This window comes from Manis pentadactyla, chromosome 1 (assembly GCF_030020395.1).
Source record: "Manis pentadactyla isolate mManPen7 chromosome 1, mManPen7.hap1, whole genome shotgun sequence".
Lineage (NCBI taxonomy): Eukaryota > Metazoa > Chordata > Mammalia > Pholidota > Manidae > Manis > Manis pentadactyla.
Genome location: NC_080019.1, coordinates 170168369 through 170184220, shown reverse-complemented (window position 1 = coordinate 170184220; position 15852 = coordinate 170168369). Strand labels below are relative to the sequence as shown.

Sequence of the window (15852 nt, the reverse complement as noted above, 5' to 3'; positions counted from 1 at the left end):
TGAATGTGTAGATATTACAATTCCCATTTTACAAATGAGGAAACATTTGTAATGAGGATCGGGCAATTAAGCAGCTTTTCCATGACATGAAGCTAAACAGCTGAGCTCAGCGCTTGGACCAAGTATCCTGACTCCCCGTCCACGGCACATCAGATACTTCTCCTTTGATCTCTGTAAAATCAGACTTTTGGCACCAGAGAAGGTATTCACGACATTCTGACATGAAGTCAGAGTGACTGCAGTCCAACGATGCAAGTCTATTCCTGCATAACACCAATGCGTTGGAAACTCCTTGACAGTCCTGGCCCTGTTCGTGTGAACTGGACCACCTAGCTGCCTCAGATACCTTCTGGGAAGAGTCTGAAAGAAAGAAATGCACAGCCTGCTTTGGCCTCATGCTTTGTCTTGCTCGAATGAAGGACACAGAATAGAAGAGGCCCCCCACGTTTCTTCTTGGTGACAGCCCTTCAAATGTGGAGCAGCTGTAGACCCATCCCAGGGCTTATAAACACACTTCCTCTGTGTTTTCTCCATATGTAAGGCAATTACTAGAATCATGATGTTTAATATATTAGACACCAGTCACATGCCACCATTAACATTTAAAGTTTATTAAAATTAAATAAAAAGTAAAAATTCAGTTCCTTAGTCACATTATACACAAATCAAGTACTCAGTAGCCACCTGTATCTCGTGGCTGCCATATTGACTGGCACAGACACAGAACATTTCCATCATTGCAGGGAGTTCTGTTGGGGAGTATTATCTTAGACCCTACCTTATACAAACAAAAATCCTATCAGACATTAAAGCACATAATTTTGATTTTCCAAGAGACTCAGGCTCTTGCACACGTGGGGATCCCCAGGGCCTCTTGGCAGTGTGCTTTGGAAAAGATGGGGGCGTTACTGGTCACGGCGACGGAGCAGGCTGAGAAGAACCAGAAGACAGAACAAAACTCACTCCCAACAACTGATAACCACAGCGCGCTGCTGCTTCCCTCCCCTTTGCGAGTGCAGGGTGCCCACCAGGACGCTGCCATTCGTGCGCAGCATGCACAGGCACCCTGCCTGCCCAGCCAACACTGACAAAGTCTGCAGGAACTTTAGTGTATGATGATTCAGAGACAAGTCCTGAAATAAAATTGCATGGGAAGGTCCTGCCCACTCACAAAGATCAGCTACCTCAAAGCTCCATGGCTCAAAATTTCTCATATTTGATCAGGATGATTCTTGAGATTATAGGTCAGACTGCACAAGCCCAGGCTTATAATACGAGTGATAAGGGGTAGGGAATCCATAGATATATTCCTCCCCAAACTCTCATTCATTGATTCATGTTTCTCTCCCCTTCCTATCATGGAATCCAAGAGAGGATCTAAGAGAGCTTAGGACCCCTTCTGGTCTGCACTTACTGGTCCCCTACCTCAATCTCCCCTGTGACCCTTCCCTATATAATGCTCAAAAAAAAAATACATAATAAGAGAGAAAAGCTTCCTCAAACCCTTTTTCAAATGAGAGAGAGACCACCAGTCAGAGGTAGACATCCTCCCCAGGTACCAGTTTAGCTCAAATTTAGAGCCTAGAGCCGGACAGCCCGACGAGACTGTCATGGAAGCCTCATATGCAATTTCAGGTTTTCCAGGAGCGACATTAAGAAAATAAAAAGAAACAGGTGAAATTATATTAATAATATATTTTATTTAACTCAGTATATCCAAAATACTATCATTTCAACACATAGTCAATATTTTTAAATTACCAGTGTGATAATTTATATTCTTATCATTCACATTACGTCTTCAAAATCTGGTATGCACTTTACATTTACAGCACAGCACACCTCAGTTACATTTACAGCACTAACCACATCTCATCTGCTCATAGCTACACGTGGAGGGTGGCTACCATTCTGGACAGCACATGTCTCCAGGATTCTGGCTGTTCGTGGATTATCTTGTCTGGTTCTCCAAGGAAGTCCACTTTAAATTCCACTAGTTCAATGAATTCCACCTTAAAATGTATTTTCTAATTTGATCTCATTTTAGTGAACTGACCCATTTACAACATCCATGGGTCCTTCTGTATTTTATCACCATCCAAATGGTGTTTGTAAATGTTTCCCTGTTGCCATAATCATGTTAAACAACACCCAGCTCTCCACCCAGCCCTGGCCCATTACATATCTCCTCCAAACCAACTCATCACTCCCTTTCTGTCATTCCATTTTAGTTCATTTCCAATTCATGGATTGTGTTCTACGCCCAACCACTTTGCACCAGTTTTGCAAGAAAAATGCTGTGAATTGCCCTGGAAAATAACAGCATTTATGTTGTTATCTATCTAACTTTTTTCCAAAGGATTTGGCTCTCTGGACAGATTTTAGCTCATTGCTTCTAACTACCTACCTGCTTGGTAGAGAAATGAGAAAAATAAAAACCAAAATCCAAGGAGGAGGAGGAGCTGTGTTGTCTTCTTGCTCAATCTGCCTGGTTTGTCCTTGGGCAGCAGGGCGGTGCTCTATTTTAACGGTTGGCAAACGACAGCCTTGCTTCACATTCTCTCTCAGTTCCCATGCCTATGAAAGAAAATCCATCATCTGGAAAGCCAACCTTCCTCCTCACTCCTCTGAGAGGTGGTGGGAGGACAAATGCCAGCTAAACAGAAATGAGCAGCTCAGGTGCCACCCCAAGGTCCCCACAAAGAGGTCAGGGGGTGAATTTCAGGGTTCAGAGCAGCTAGTTGGAGGGCAACCATTTTCTAAACCCTCTATCACCCTCCTTTTTCCCTAGAAAGAGTCCCTATTTTAAAAATCTAGATTTTGCTTTTGGTGGGAAACAAATTCTTTCTTCAAAGGCTCAGTGATAGAGAGAAGGCTGCTCATGGCCCCAGGACTACAATGCAGCTCCTGCTGTGGACACGTACCATTTCTGTGGGCTTCCCCAGCAAGTGCAGCCGGCAGGCCCAGAGTCCTCTGCATCAGGCCCTCACTGAACTCTGAGTACAGCCAACAAAAGAAGACCTGAATTGTCTTCCCAGACAATAAACTGTGAAATCTTATTGGCTCCTTTGGTGCCAGGGTCTTCTGGGTGAGACTCAGTTCCCAGCCTGAGTTCCTCTGAGTTCCCTAGACAAAACACCTGCTCTCTCCAAATCAGTCTATCCATTCCCTTCATCCTCCCTGGCCACTGCACCCCAGAGAAGCCTGTTCTGACCACCTCTCCTGCAAAGGCCTGTGTCTTATATTACCTCCATTAGTTCAGTGTGAATGTTGTCTCTGTACTTAACCTCAAGTTCTCACAGGGCTGAGACCCAAGTCTATAGTGTAGTCACCCTCTAATCTCCCCTAGGAGCTAGTGCTGTGCCTATTGACAAACGGCTTCACATGTGTGAATGTTGATGAAAATGACAATGAGAAAGGAGATGAGGAAGTTCTGCAGTCACACCATCATTGTCCAGCACAAAGCCTGTAGCCCAACCCCTGCCCTGGGCTAAGAGGAATGCATTTCTCAGAGCAGTGGGGCGGCTCCAACTGCCGGGCTCCAACCCAGGTCAGGCTGGTGTTCTTAACTTTGCATTAATAATCATGATACATGCTGTTCACCCCAGGTCTCCCGAACAAGATGGAAGGGAAGGGTGGAAAAGATGCAGACAGAAAGTAAGATGCATTCAGTCCCTCTACTGAAGACACACACATGCACACACACACAGCAGGGATGGGAAAGCAGGCGCTATACACACCCATCTGCTAGAGCAAAGACAGGAAGGTGTCCCGGAAGACACCTCTGGGAGCTAACCGGTCTGTGCTGGGAAGCTGAAGCTCCCGAGGCTTCTGTAGCTCAGGACGTTGAAGTAGTCGTGGGGCTCGGCGTAGTCATCATCCATCTGCTCTCCGCAGAGGCCAGCAGGCACAGCTTCCGCCTGGACACCGCTTGCAGGGGGCGGCGGCAAGCCCGGGCGCCGTTCCTCCTGTGCAGACGCCATTCTCCCGAGGCCACTTTCCATGGAATGGATTCTGAGAGATTTCTTGTAAAAACAAACCAACCACAAAGTGTGTATGTGGGGATGTTATTCAAAAGTTACTCCCCAACGTGACAGACTGCTGTGATTATCTCTCCCCTCTTTCTCTCTCACACAGGCACACAGATGTATAACAGGCAAAGGTATGTTCTCACCATCACCAGCTCCTCAACTCATAGTTTCTCACCCTTGTCACAGCTACATTTCCATACTAACCACTCCACTGACACTACTCCTGCCACACGTGCTTCAGGCACTGCCCATCACTTCCTACCCACTGAGCCTGGCAGGCAGCCTCAGTCCCAATCCTCCGTTCCTCTTGACTGCATTTGACACCACTGACCTTTTTGAAAAGTCCTCCCTTCACTGGCTCCCATTGTCTATAGAGGGGTGGGCTTAACCTCCTACAAGAGCCACAGGTGGACTTCAAGGGATTTGTATAAAAAACATTGTGTAAGGGTGCATTCTTATGGGAAGAAAGTCCCTAGTTGCACTACATTCCCCACAGGAGACTGTGATGCCCCCAAAATGCTTCATCTCCTGCCATGCTTCCCCAGCCAACACTCCAACTTCTGGTAGAGGGCCTGGATGCCAGAGCTGCACCATCCATGGAGAATCTGCTGTGAGCATGGACTGAGCTAGCTTCTCGGTGTAATCTCTGTAACGACCCTATAGAAGTTCCCACTTTGAATGGGCTGATAGGCACAGAGCGGTGAAGTCACCTGCCCGAGGACAAATCCAGTTCTGACTTGGGTCCATTTGACTTCAGACCTTGCTCTTTCTCCTCAGCCGAGCTCCCTCTCATCTTGCAGCTTCTCAAGATGCACAAGGCTGTGCATCATGAATGAATATCAAAAATGAGGGCTTGTGCCACACCGCTGGCCCTGAGCAGCTGGTCTCTCCCATATACTGTTTCATTCCTTCCTTTCCCACGGAAGTGGCTGCATTCCCACAGGTATGAAGGAGAAGTGTGATTATCACTGGTGATGCTGATTCTGTCCAGTCCATTTTTAAAATATGAATACCCAATTCTTTCTCAAATAATTTATTGTGACCTTTTGTGTTGGTATGTTTTCCTTCCCATTCTTAGACTAGCCACCCTTGCCTTGGAATCTTAAGATTATTTTAGCTTCCAAAGGTCCCCTGGGCAATGTAAATACGCCTGAGATGGGTCTCTCTGTTCTTCTGCTTTCATTCCACTCTGTGTAGGGGACTCTGTAATTGTAATCAGTGTGAAAATCAAGTCTGGGATTAATGCACCAACCCTGTCCTAACGGACCTACAGGACCAAAGGGAACTACAGAGATTGCAGCTGGGTCCTGCCAGGATCAACACGGTCCTCTGGGAAAACGTGAGGAGAGCAGAGAGTTGGTAGTCACTGTCCCAGAGCTGGAAACACCCGTCTCTCCTTTCTCTCACCGAAAGGCATTCTCAGGGGAGGGGAAGGGCACTTTTTCCCAATAACTGTTTGGCAAATAATATTCATTCATTTAGTCTTAATCAACCCATGCAATTAGAAATATTTATCAAGCATCATGTATTATGAGGTGCCATGGTAATTAAAATGTGTAATTATTGCAATAACTTAATAAATAATAGTTATTAATATGTGCCAGGACAAATGCCAAATGCCTTGTGTGAATTATTTGATCTAAGTTTTCCCAAAGCCCTATGAGGGAAGCACCACAATTATTCCCATTTTATAGATGAGGAATCTGAGGCTCAGCAAAGTTAAGTGACACAGAATCCAAACCTAGGTCTGTCTGACTCCAAAGGCCATACTCCTAAATAATGCAACCTGCCAGCTCTCGGGGACTGTAGGGAATGCTGTCAGCCCCTTTGCTCAGATGCTCTCTCCCTGACCAGTACTGTCATTTCCTAGATGCTTTTCACCACTGGCCGTGAAAGGGGAAGGGACACAGATGGAAGGGGATTATGAGCTGGTTTAACATCTATGACATTTGAGAAGCATGGGGTAGACAGTGATTATTAGGACAGTGTGGGACTGAGCGACTTCTACTAAATTCTACTGATGCCCTGTGGAAAGAACATGATAGGCTCACATCTGTCGGCAACTGAAAGCGAAGTGTGAGAGTCAGAGCTCCTCCATGGAAGCCGTTAAAGAAATACTCATCTCCAGCCCTGAAGGCCAGGGACAGGACATGATTGTAATAGAGACAGAATTCAAAGAGGCTGGATTCTAAGCCTGGGCAAGTCTGCTATGCCCAAATCAGGGTCTTGGTAAGAGAGGAGGAATCTCTGTGACTGGGGAGGAGGATCTCTGGGTAGAGGCAGTTGAGATCCTTAAGCCACCTACTTCTCTTGTATCATCAGGAGCTGCAGAAGTGTCCCACTTCCCCTTAGTGGAAGATAGGACCCTGTCAGGACCACCTCCACCTCCCCTACTGGCCATTGGGTTTCTCTACACAGAAAACTAAGAGAATTTAAGATATTAGGCTAAAAACTAAAGGTCAGTCACTGATAATAGATATTTGCATGCAGAAAAAGTATATGTAACTCCATAAGCAGAATTCATAGTAGGAAAATATACACAAAGAAGTCAAGTCATGGACAGAGAAATAAGGCTGTTTAAATGCAAAATACCATGAGGTCTAAGCTGAAGAACATTACAATGGCACTTTCTTATTAAGCAATCTTAGTTTGCGCAATTCATCCCAACTCTGAGTCCTGGAGAGTCCATGCTCTTCAGGGGAATAACAGGAGTGAAAAAGCCAAATAGATGTTAAATGAGAAAGTAGAGAAAACTCAAATGATGGTCCATTTCTGGGAGAGGGAGATATAGAAAAAGAGGGTAAGAACTCATAATAAGCAAGCAAGATGGAACCAGAACCTAAGAGCATGAAGCTGTCCAAATCCTTCCTTTCTGGGATGTCAGTGGCCCAGCCAGATGTAGGCTAAATGGCTGGTCAGGAATCGGGTGTAGAAGTGCTAGAAGTCAGGTGGGGGGGTCTTGACCAATAGAGCCCAAGGTACAGAGGGGGTGGACTAGCTAAATGTGCTTTGCTTGTAAAACTCAATCTCTGAATGCAAATGTGAAATACAACATCAAAATTAGGAGTTCTGCCTCTGATAGAACTACAGTTGACTGTGTTGCTTTGAATCCTTTCATTGAGAACAGCTAGGAAAGCTGAAGAAAATATTAGAAACATCTATTTGCAGTAATCAGGAATCTACCAAATCAGTGAGAAATTTGTGGACTCAGGAGCAAGATCCAAGAGAAGGAAGCCCAGAGAGATAAGATGAGCACCTGAGGACATTTTCTCCTGGAGGAAATTGCCTGAAAGTTATGGTTGAAAGGCAGATGACCTACATGGTTTCTGGCTAGAGGGACAAAATTTGGAGTTCAGAAACCACTAAGGAGGGGAGATTTCAGCAAACACCACAGGCTTTTAGTTGGGACCCCAATGAACACACAGAGTATGAGTAAGGAAGTACCATAAATTAAGTCCAGCTTTAAATCATCTCACTACTGATTTAATTAAGGTGACTTGGGAATGCTTGGGCCTCCAGACTAGTCACATTATAGGAGCAAAAAGAATCCTCTCTGGAGAATGATGATATTATCTAGAGCCTCAAATTATTGCTACAGGTTTTCATGTAGAATGTACAGCACTCAATGAAAAGTAACCAGACAGTCAAGAAGATAATATAGGACCAAAAACAGACAATATTAGACCAAAAAATAGACAATATTAAAAGATCCACAGAGGGCCCAGTTAACAGGATTATCAGGCACAGATTTCAAATAACTATGATAAATGTTTTCAATGGATTAAAAGACATGACTGAGAATTTTGGCAGACTGTGAATTATTCAAAGAAAAAATTGGAAGTCCTAGATATGAAAAATATGATCATTGAAGTTAGGAACTTAATAGATGGGCTTAGCAGATTACAACATCAAAGATACTTAGTAAATTGGAAGGTATGTCAAAAGAAAACATTCTTTCTGAAACTTAATGAGACAAATGGATGGAAATACAAAAAAGAGGATGAGGGACATGGGAAAAAGTAAAAACATTGAAAATACCTGCAATTATAATTTCATAAGGAGAGGAAAACAAGGATGGAGATGTGCTAAAAGAAGATCTAAATGATCTAGGGAATGACCTAAAATGGCAAAAGACATCAAGCCACAAATTCACAAAGCACTCCAAACCCCAAAGAGAATAAATGCAAAGATAATTATATCTAACTATATCCCTGTACAACTGCTGAAAACCAAAGAGAAAGAAAATTTTTTAAAAACAGAAGGAAAAAACATACCTTCGAAGGAACAAAAATAAGGACCCTTATGTAATTTCTCAACAGAAATATAGGAAGCCAGAGACAATGTATCTTTCATGTGCTGAAAGAAAATAACCATCAACATAAAATTCTATACCCAGCAAAACAAATGCATCATTTTTAAATTAAGGAAAAATAAATATTTTTTTCAAACAAACAAAAAATAAGACAATTCATCACCACTATAACTGTACAAAAGGAAATAGTAAAGCACATTCTTTGGGCAGAGGTTATAAATAGGACATGTAGGAAGAAATGAAAAATAATAGAAATGGTAAATCTACATGAATATTGACTTATAAAATACTACTAATTTCTTTTGGGGTTGAAAATATATCAAAAACTAAAATAAATATACAGCAATAAAAGCAGTAAGTAGGGGAGGTCATTAAAAAGAGCTGACATGTTCTAAGATTCTTGCATAATCCATGAAAAGATAAAAGTATTAATTTATATTAGACTTTACTAAGTCAGGAATATATTTTGTAATCTTTAATGCAACCACTAAAAGAATAGCAAAAAAAATGCATAACAGCCAAATAGATCTTTTTAATAATAAAAAGCAGTTAATTCAAAAGATGGTGAGAAAGAATAGGGGAAAAAACAGGCAAAACAAATATTAAGAAAATAAAGTGATAGCTGTAAACCCACATTTATCAGCAATAAGAGCACTAAGTACACAGTCCAGAGAGAATAATATTGGGGCCTCAGAGTTTTTAGTTGAGCAGAACCAGAGATGGAGGGAAAGTGAGTCAGGAGCTAGGAAGGGGGGTTTAGGATGAGGCAGAAAACAGTGTTGGGGATCACAGGCTCACATTCCCCAAAATGTTTGTTTGGTGACTTGAATTAAGGCAATCTGAGGAAGCTTAAAAGGCCCAAGAGGGCAGACAAAACAAGGAGTGGAGATTCTTTCACTCACCCTATTCAATAGCTAACAACTTACGACACAAGAGCATTGATATATTTCTTCATTGTTGCAAAACTTTCACTTGCAATATGCAACCTTTTCATCACAACTTTGATGTAAAGTAAGCAGATTCATAATCCCCATTTTATATATGAAGAAGTGGAGATCTGGAAGATGGCACAACTTTCTGAAAATCACATATCCGATGCTCTATTAGAAACCAAAACGTCAAAACCCCCATCCAGTTCTCTTTAGCCTCCTGACCTCTTAAACTAGAGAAACAGGATTTACAACCAACTGATCATACCATGAACATTTTATTCCTAAATTCAGGGCATGTTTATTTCTCATCCTGCAGAGTACTGGTAGCCCAACACTATGGAAGGGTTGTTGAAATAAAATGAGCTAATGTACAAAATTCCCTAGTGCAGAGAAGCTGCCCAACATGCACAAACCCCCAGTAGGTGAATCAGCTGACAGGGCAGTGGCTTAAGGGACGGGCACAAACAGGATTGTAGGTGATGGCAAGATGGGAAGGATACAGGACCAAACTTTTAGGAGATCCTAGACAAGGGAAGGGACAGAAAACCACAAACAACTTTATTAAAAGACAGAACAAGGACCTTGAAAAAAGGCACCAAAAGCAGTGGGGGAGATCACATCTAGGTTTCTCTCTGAACAGAAAGGGGACATGAAAGGACAAAGGGCCAGGGTGGCAGGGGCAGGATGCCCATGACTGAGATGTGCAGCAGCCATTACCTTTCTGGCCAGTGTGACCACAATGATGACCACTGTGCAGACGACCACCAGCACTGTGACCATGGCCCCAAGCCATGGGATCCGGAATCCAAAGCCGTGGTCAGCAACTAGACGGAAGACAAAATATGGGTGAATGGGCACAGCCAGAAGTAAGGGGCAACCGTTTCCCTGGGAAGCTTCAATGTCAGGGCACAGAGATGGGGACCCGCCAGGCCTGTCGCCAACCACAGGACTAGGATCTTTAGGCCCAGCTCTTCGGACAGCAGAGCATCTGTGTCTGGCTCATCATGAAATCAGTGGCTGATCTTTGAGCACTGGTACACCTTTCACACTTGTCGCTCCCTTTCTCTATTTGACAAAATCACTTTCAGTAATAATCATAAAATGAAACAAATAGTAACATCCAGGAAAAAAAGCAGAAAGTGAACATTTTCTTTTATCAAACTTCATACTTATAATCATACTAGTAAAAAGAAAAGTTTAACTAAAAATTAAAATAAACTAATATTCAGGTACAAAAAAGAAAAAAGGAAATACCCTTTCACCCTAAACCTATTATGCTTATTCCATCTAGGCTATGAGACCCTGGAGGAGAAAGGTTCTGGGGCTTTATTCTTTGTTGTTTTTCCAGTACCTGGCACATAACAGGTGCTTAATAAGTACTTGTGACATGACTTAAAGCATCAACAAGTGAATTGCTAGTAAGACATAAAATGTAACTGGAAGAAGGAAGAGGCAGGGGGTAGTTTTGAAGAAATGAGTGGTATTTGATCCAAGGTGAGTGTGAGAAGCGGGACAGTTGCCTAGATGTGTGCTGTGCTGGATGGGTTTCCACCTCCTTGCTGGGAGCTCAGAACCCAGGTGTCCAGGCAAGCCTTGAAAGAAGGGTATAGCAGAGACCGGGCACTCTCCCCTCTAAGGGCTTAGATTGCTGGGGAGGTGGCTAAGGAAGGCGATTGCCTAGGACAAGGGCAGTGCCCCCAGTATGCACACGGTCTGTTGGTACAAGGCAGGAGAGGCAGAGCCCAATTCCCCAGAATCTGTTTTTCCTGCCCTGAGGGCTCAGTCCCCTGCTTTGGCCACAGGTGGACAAAGAGGGCAGATGGGGAGCCAAACGGCTGTGGAGAAGACGGAGGCTCCAAGGGCTGTGGACAGCTGTCCACAGAGCCAGAGAAGGGTAGAGGCTCTCACCTGCTCTCTGCTTTGGTCTAGGTGGGAGCCAGCCAAGGAGCGGCAAGAGCTTTTGAAAAGAAACTTTAAGGCAACTTTTTGTCTTCTCAGTTCACACTGAGGCATTTTGCTAACTCATAAAATTTCACTACCAACATGACTGATGGCAGCATAGAAGTTCTGAGGCTATGGTTTATTGGAACCGAGCACCTGTGTTAAAATCAGCTCTACCACTCTGAGCAACTGCGTCCCTCGGCTTCCACCTCCATCCATCAGGCAGAGGGGAACTGTGTTCGAGGCTTACACTCACCTAGTGCCCCCCATGCTCCAGGCACTGTTCTAAGGGCATTTTCTTCTAGTAAGTTATTCAATCCTATGTTAGTGCCTCATAAGGTCTTACATCTGTCCTCAGGTCACAGGTGAGAAAACCGATGCACAGAGAAGCTAATAACCTTGCCTGAAATGAACAGCAGCAGCAGGATTTGGACCCAGGCTGTCTGGTGTCAGAGTCCGAGTTCGTAACCACTCTGTTATGCTGTCTCAGATACAATAATCCTTTCCCACCTTCCAGAGAACTGGCTTAAGTGTCCAGGTGTATAATGAATGTGAGAACATTTTGGAAACATAAAGTGGCCCACAAACGTAAATTATTGTACATCTACACCTAGCACACACTGTGCTCGAATCCTTGTGAACATACGCTCTAATTCTAATCTGTGTGGTGTTACACTAATAAATGAGATCCCGTCTTCCTCACAAATAAATATACATAAGATGCGTTTCTTACCCAAACAGTGGGTCTCAATCCTGACTGCACATTCGACTCTCTGGGGATGAGGGGTGCCTTTAAAATCTGTCACATTCCGGCTCTGCCCCTGGAGATTCTGGCTGAATCGGTCTGGGATGGGGCGCCAGCACCAGTCTCATTTAAAAGCTCCAGGTGATCTGAATGCGAACCAGGGCTGAGAGGCACTGTTTTGCAGATTGCAATGTTCAGCAGGAATGCATTTTCTGTCCTAGAGGATGAGGTTCATCAGCCACCCTGCTCTAGAAGGCATACCTTGAAGGACCTCCAGAAAGACCATCCCTTTGTAGATCCCGTCAGGGTAGGTGTGATAGATGCAGAAGTAGCTCCCTGTGTCATTCACGGTCAGTGACTGGAGGGTGAGGCCCAGGTCGGGGCCTGGGGCCGCTCGCTCCTGGAAGGCTGGGTAGATGTGCCACCCCAAGTTGGCGTGATGAACGGCCAGCACTCGTTGCTGATGCTCCCAGTTGACCTGAGTCACCTTGGCAGTGGTGGAGGAGAGCTGACACTGTAAGGTGACAGAGCCACCTACCTCTGCAGAAATGTTCCCCATTGTGACTATTCTTCCTGTCACAGCTCCTAGGAAAGTGGAAGAATTATTCATGAGAGCCAGGCCAACAGCTGGCCTTGAAGCTGCCTATAGAAGTTGCAAGGGTTTGAGGCCAGAACTGGTTGGGGAATGACAGTCTGCAGCCCACCCTGTACTGTCCCAGAGCTCACTGGTTATTCCCATTTGCTTATTTGGTCTCCCTGCCTAGAAATATAAGCTCTTGTAGCCACTGCTTCTGCTTTATCCTACCTTCCCTGGGCTGGACATGTCCTTTGAAAGAAAACCTCTCTGTTTGACTCCACTTGGCATGCATGGATCAACCTTCAAGAGAGCCACAAAAATCCACAGGAAAGGAGGCTTGAGAGAAACTGTCTCTCCTGGGTAAAACTGCCATCCTCAGCAGTGACTGCCCGCAGCACCCTGGGGCACAGCTCCACCCACAGATGGTTCAGAAAGCAAAACAAAAACTAAATTAATACTGTAGATTTTAAATATATGTGCTTCACCTCAGAACATTTGTTGTGAGTTTTAACACAGAAGGAAATGGGTTTAATAGAAATTCAGTCTATAATGGTAGAAGCTCTGAAATCTGTGAAGAAGACATTTTTGATCCACAAAAAACATTGTGTTTTTCTAGAAGTTTCCTCAAGGACAGAAGAAAGGAGGATGGAACAGGAGTGAACTTCGACAAGCTGCTCACTCATCCTGCTGAGTCCCTTGCTGCCCTCCAGCTTCCTTTCTTGGATTGGCCAGCCAGGCACCCCCAACCCCATGCCCTTCATCTGCCACCCCAAACAGAGCTGCATCTCCTTCACAGAGACTGCCTTTTCTCACACCATGGGACACTGGGCTCTGAAAACTGCTTCGCCTTCCCTCAGACAGACGCAGCCTTCGCTCCCAGCCTCCCCTTGCCTCCTCCCTGCTCTCCTCTTTCTCCAGCTGCAGGCTAGACTTTCAGGCCTTACCTGAGGCTGGGAGGGGAGCCTGCCCCAGCCCCTGGGCCCAGATCAGGAGGAGACACCACTGCATGCTTCTGCCCAGGCGGCCCACAGGAAGTAGATGTGGCCTCTTCTGCCACAGAAACTGGCCGACTGCAGATGGCAAGGTGAAACTGAGCCTCTGAGGAGAAAGGGTCTCGGAAAAACCGAGTTCAGCAAAAACAGTGTCAAAGACAGATAAAGCTCTCAACAAGTACACAAACTGCGTAGGGCGAGCCACAAAAAAGACCGTGAAGGAAACACATTTTAAAATAAACAAAAAGGTGGTTAGATGTATACTGGTCTTTGGATCGCTATTAGTCAATCTATGGTTTTTAAATTCTGTCTTAATGTACTTTTTTTAATCTGCCTGTATCTGACGAGCTCCAAGGCCTCTATGGAACACCCAAGATTCTGAGGAACCTGTTACCAATGAGGTTCCCTGGGTTCCCTGTGCCTTCAGCCCACTGAAGAATGTGCAATAACAGAAGCTTAAGTTTGCACACTTTTAGACAAGAAACTACCTTTGAACCAATGGGGCAGCAAAGAAGAGACATTGACTTTGGAGACAAGCATGGGTGGGACAAAAGTTTGGAAAAACAGAGCAACTTTCCCTTGAATGAGGTGCTCTCCTTGAATGTTATTTCTTCTGTCCTGTTTATCTAGACTGAGACTTTGTGGAATTCTGACTTAGTCTGTTTGACCCAGCAGAATCAGAGGAGATGAGAAGAGTGCGTTTTCCTGTGCTTGGTGACCCCATGGAAATCAGGAAGGCAGAGAAAGTTGAGTGCCAGTTCCCTGCCCCTGCTAAGGAATCGGTTGCACTTGTCTGGAGCTCCCAGCTCAACATCAGGTCCTACTGTTGACCCATCCTTCCTTCCTTCTCCCCTCCATCCCTCTGTCCCTCATTCATTGGAAAGTCCGGAATGTATACAATGCCCCAGACACCACACCAGCCTCTGCAGACACAACAGTGATTAGTCAAAGCCCCTCCCCCAAGACAGTTCACCATCAGAGCTTGCTCTGTGATGAAGCCACACTCTCGGGAATGGAGGTGAAGGGCCCACACCCACCTGCCTCTGGGGCTCACCACTGCCACCTCGGGCATGTTCCATGGTGCATACCCAGGCAGAACGCCCAAAGACTTTTGCTCTGCCCCTGCATTCTAGCCAAGCACCTGGAGCATCCCACACTGTCCAGGCTCCTGTCCTCTTCTCCCCTGCAGGATGCTCCATCTCAGACCAGTTTCCTCCCCTCCCCGGGTTCTTCCCATTCCTGACTCTATACCATGACCTCTGTATGCACAGCCTGCTTCCAGCCCTAGAAAATATATGCCTCACCAACTTTTCTCTGCCTGCCCAAATCAAACCTGCCCTTCAAGGCTCACCTCAAGATCCATCTCCCCTACCCTTTTCCAATAGTCACAGTGCCTGCAGTCACAGGAGCTATAACGACCAAACGTGTGTCCAAGGGAAGATGCAGAGGTTGAACTGGTGGTGTGTTTCTAAAACTGGCTGCTAAGGCAGAAGAGCCAGGAGTGGGACATTGAGAGCCACTAGTGGGAATAGAGCATCAAGAAAGGTGGACACTGCACTCAGCTACAAAAAATGTACAGCCTGTGTTCCTCTAGTATGGACAGGTGCAAACCAGAGGCAGGACCTGTCTTAGGTAATGAGAAATCCAAAGAAACTTAGACTGAGTTCTTTTTTAAAGTGGTTAAAGATTGTTCTATTTGTTACTAAGCAATCAATCCAAAGAGGAACACAGTCAAGTCCATTTGGATCAGTGATGCTCTGCAGAGATCTGAGGTGGTGATGACCAGACTGTGGAGTTAGAAATGCCCGGGTCCAAATTCATCCTTGTTTGATGACCTTGGGAAACTACTTAACCTCCTTAAGCCTCATTTTCCTCTGCCAACAAGAGCAGCAGTGCCCCCCACCCCATAGGGCTGTGATAATTCAGTGAACGAATGTTTAGTAAGGTGTTTAGCACAGTGCCTAGAACCCAGGAAGGATTCAGCACATCATGATAGTATGGATGATAGTATTAATTAATGAAGTGAAAGGAAAATCAGAGAATATCTCTCTCTATCTAATGTATTTTGCCAGGAGTAAAACTCCGGTCTTTAGACTCCAAGGCCAAGGTCCTACCTAACTTCTTCATTCTGTCATATGCATCTGATGTAAGCATAAGAATAAAATCTTCCTTCAGAAAAGTGGCCACTGCATCAGCCAGACCCTTAGGAGGGCTTGGAGGAAGGTGAATGACATAAAGACACCCCAGGAAACCTTTCAGAAATGCAGGGAGCCTCCTAGGAAGACTCCATCAGTAACCGTGGCTGGTAAGGCCACTCACTGA

General features: G+C 44.9%; 1 protein-coding gene across 2 annotated transcripts; it reads right to left on the bottom strand.

Moving 5' to 3' along the window:
• Nucleotides 1–1675: 1675 nt before the first annotated feature.
• On the bottom strand, nucleotides 1676–13925 carry TIGIT (T cell immunoreceptor with Ig and ITIM domains). 2 transcript variants are annotated; one of them, XM_036883476.2, is made up of 5 exons: nucleotides 13483–13924; nucleotides 12223–12546; nucleotides 9993–10099; nucleotides 3797–4025; nucleotides 1676–2577 (listed from the first exon to the last, which is right to left on the bottom strand). In XM_036883476.2, exons 1-5 carry the CDS (start codon nucleotides 13544–13546, stop codon nucleotides 2525–2527), a joined length of 777 nt encoding a protein of 258 aa, XP_036739371.2. In that variant the 5' UTR covers nucleotides 13547–13924; the 3' UTR covers nucleotides 1676–2524. The 2 variants fall into 2 exon arrangements, with proteins under 2 accessions (XP_036739371.2, XP_036739372.2); XM_036883477.2 differs by lacking the exon at nucleotides 1676–2577 and having other exon boundaries at nucleotides 3792–4025; nucleotides 13483–13925.
• Between the last annotated feature and the right edge of the window lie 1927 nt (nucleotides 13926–15852).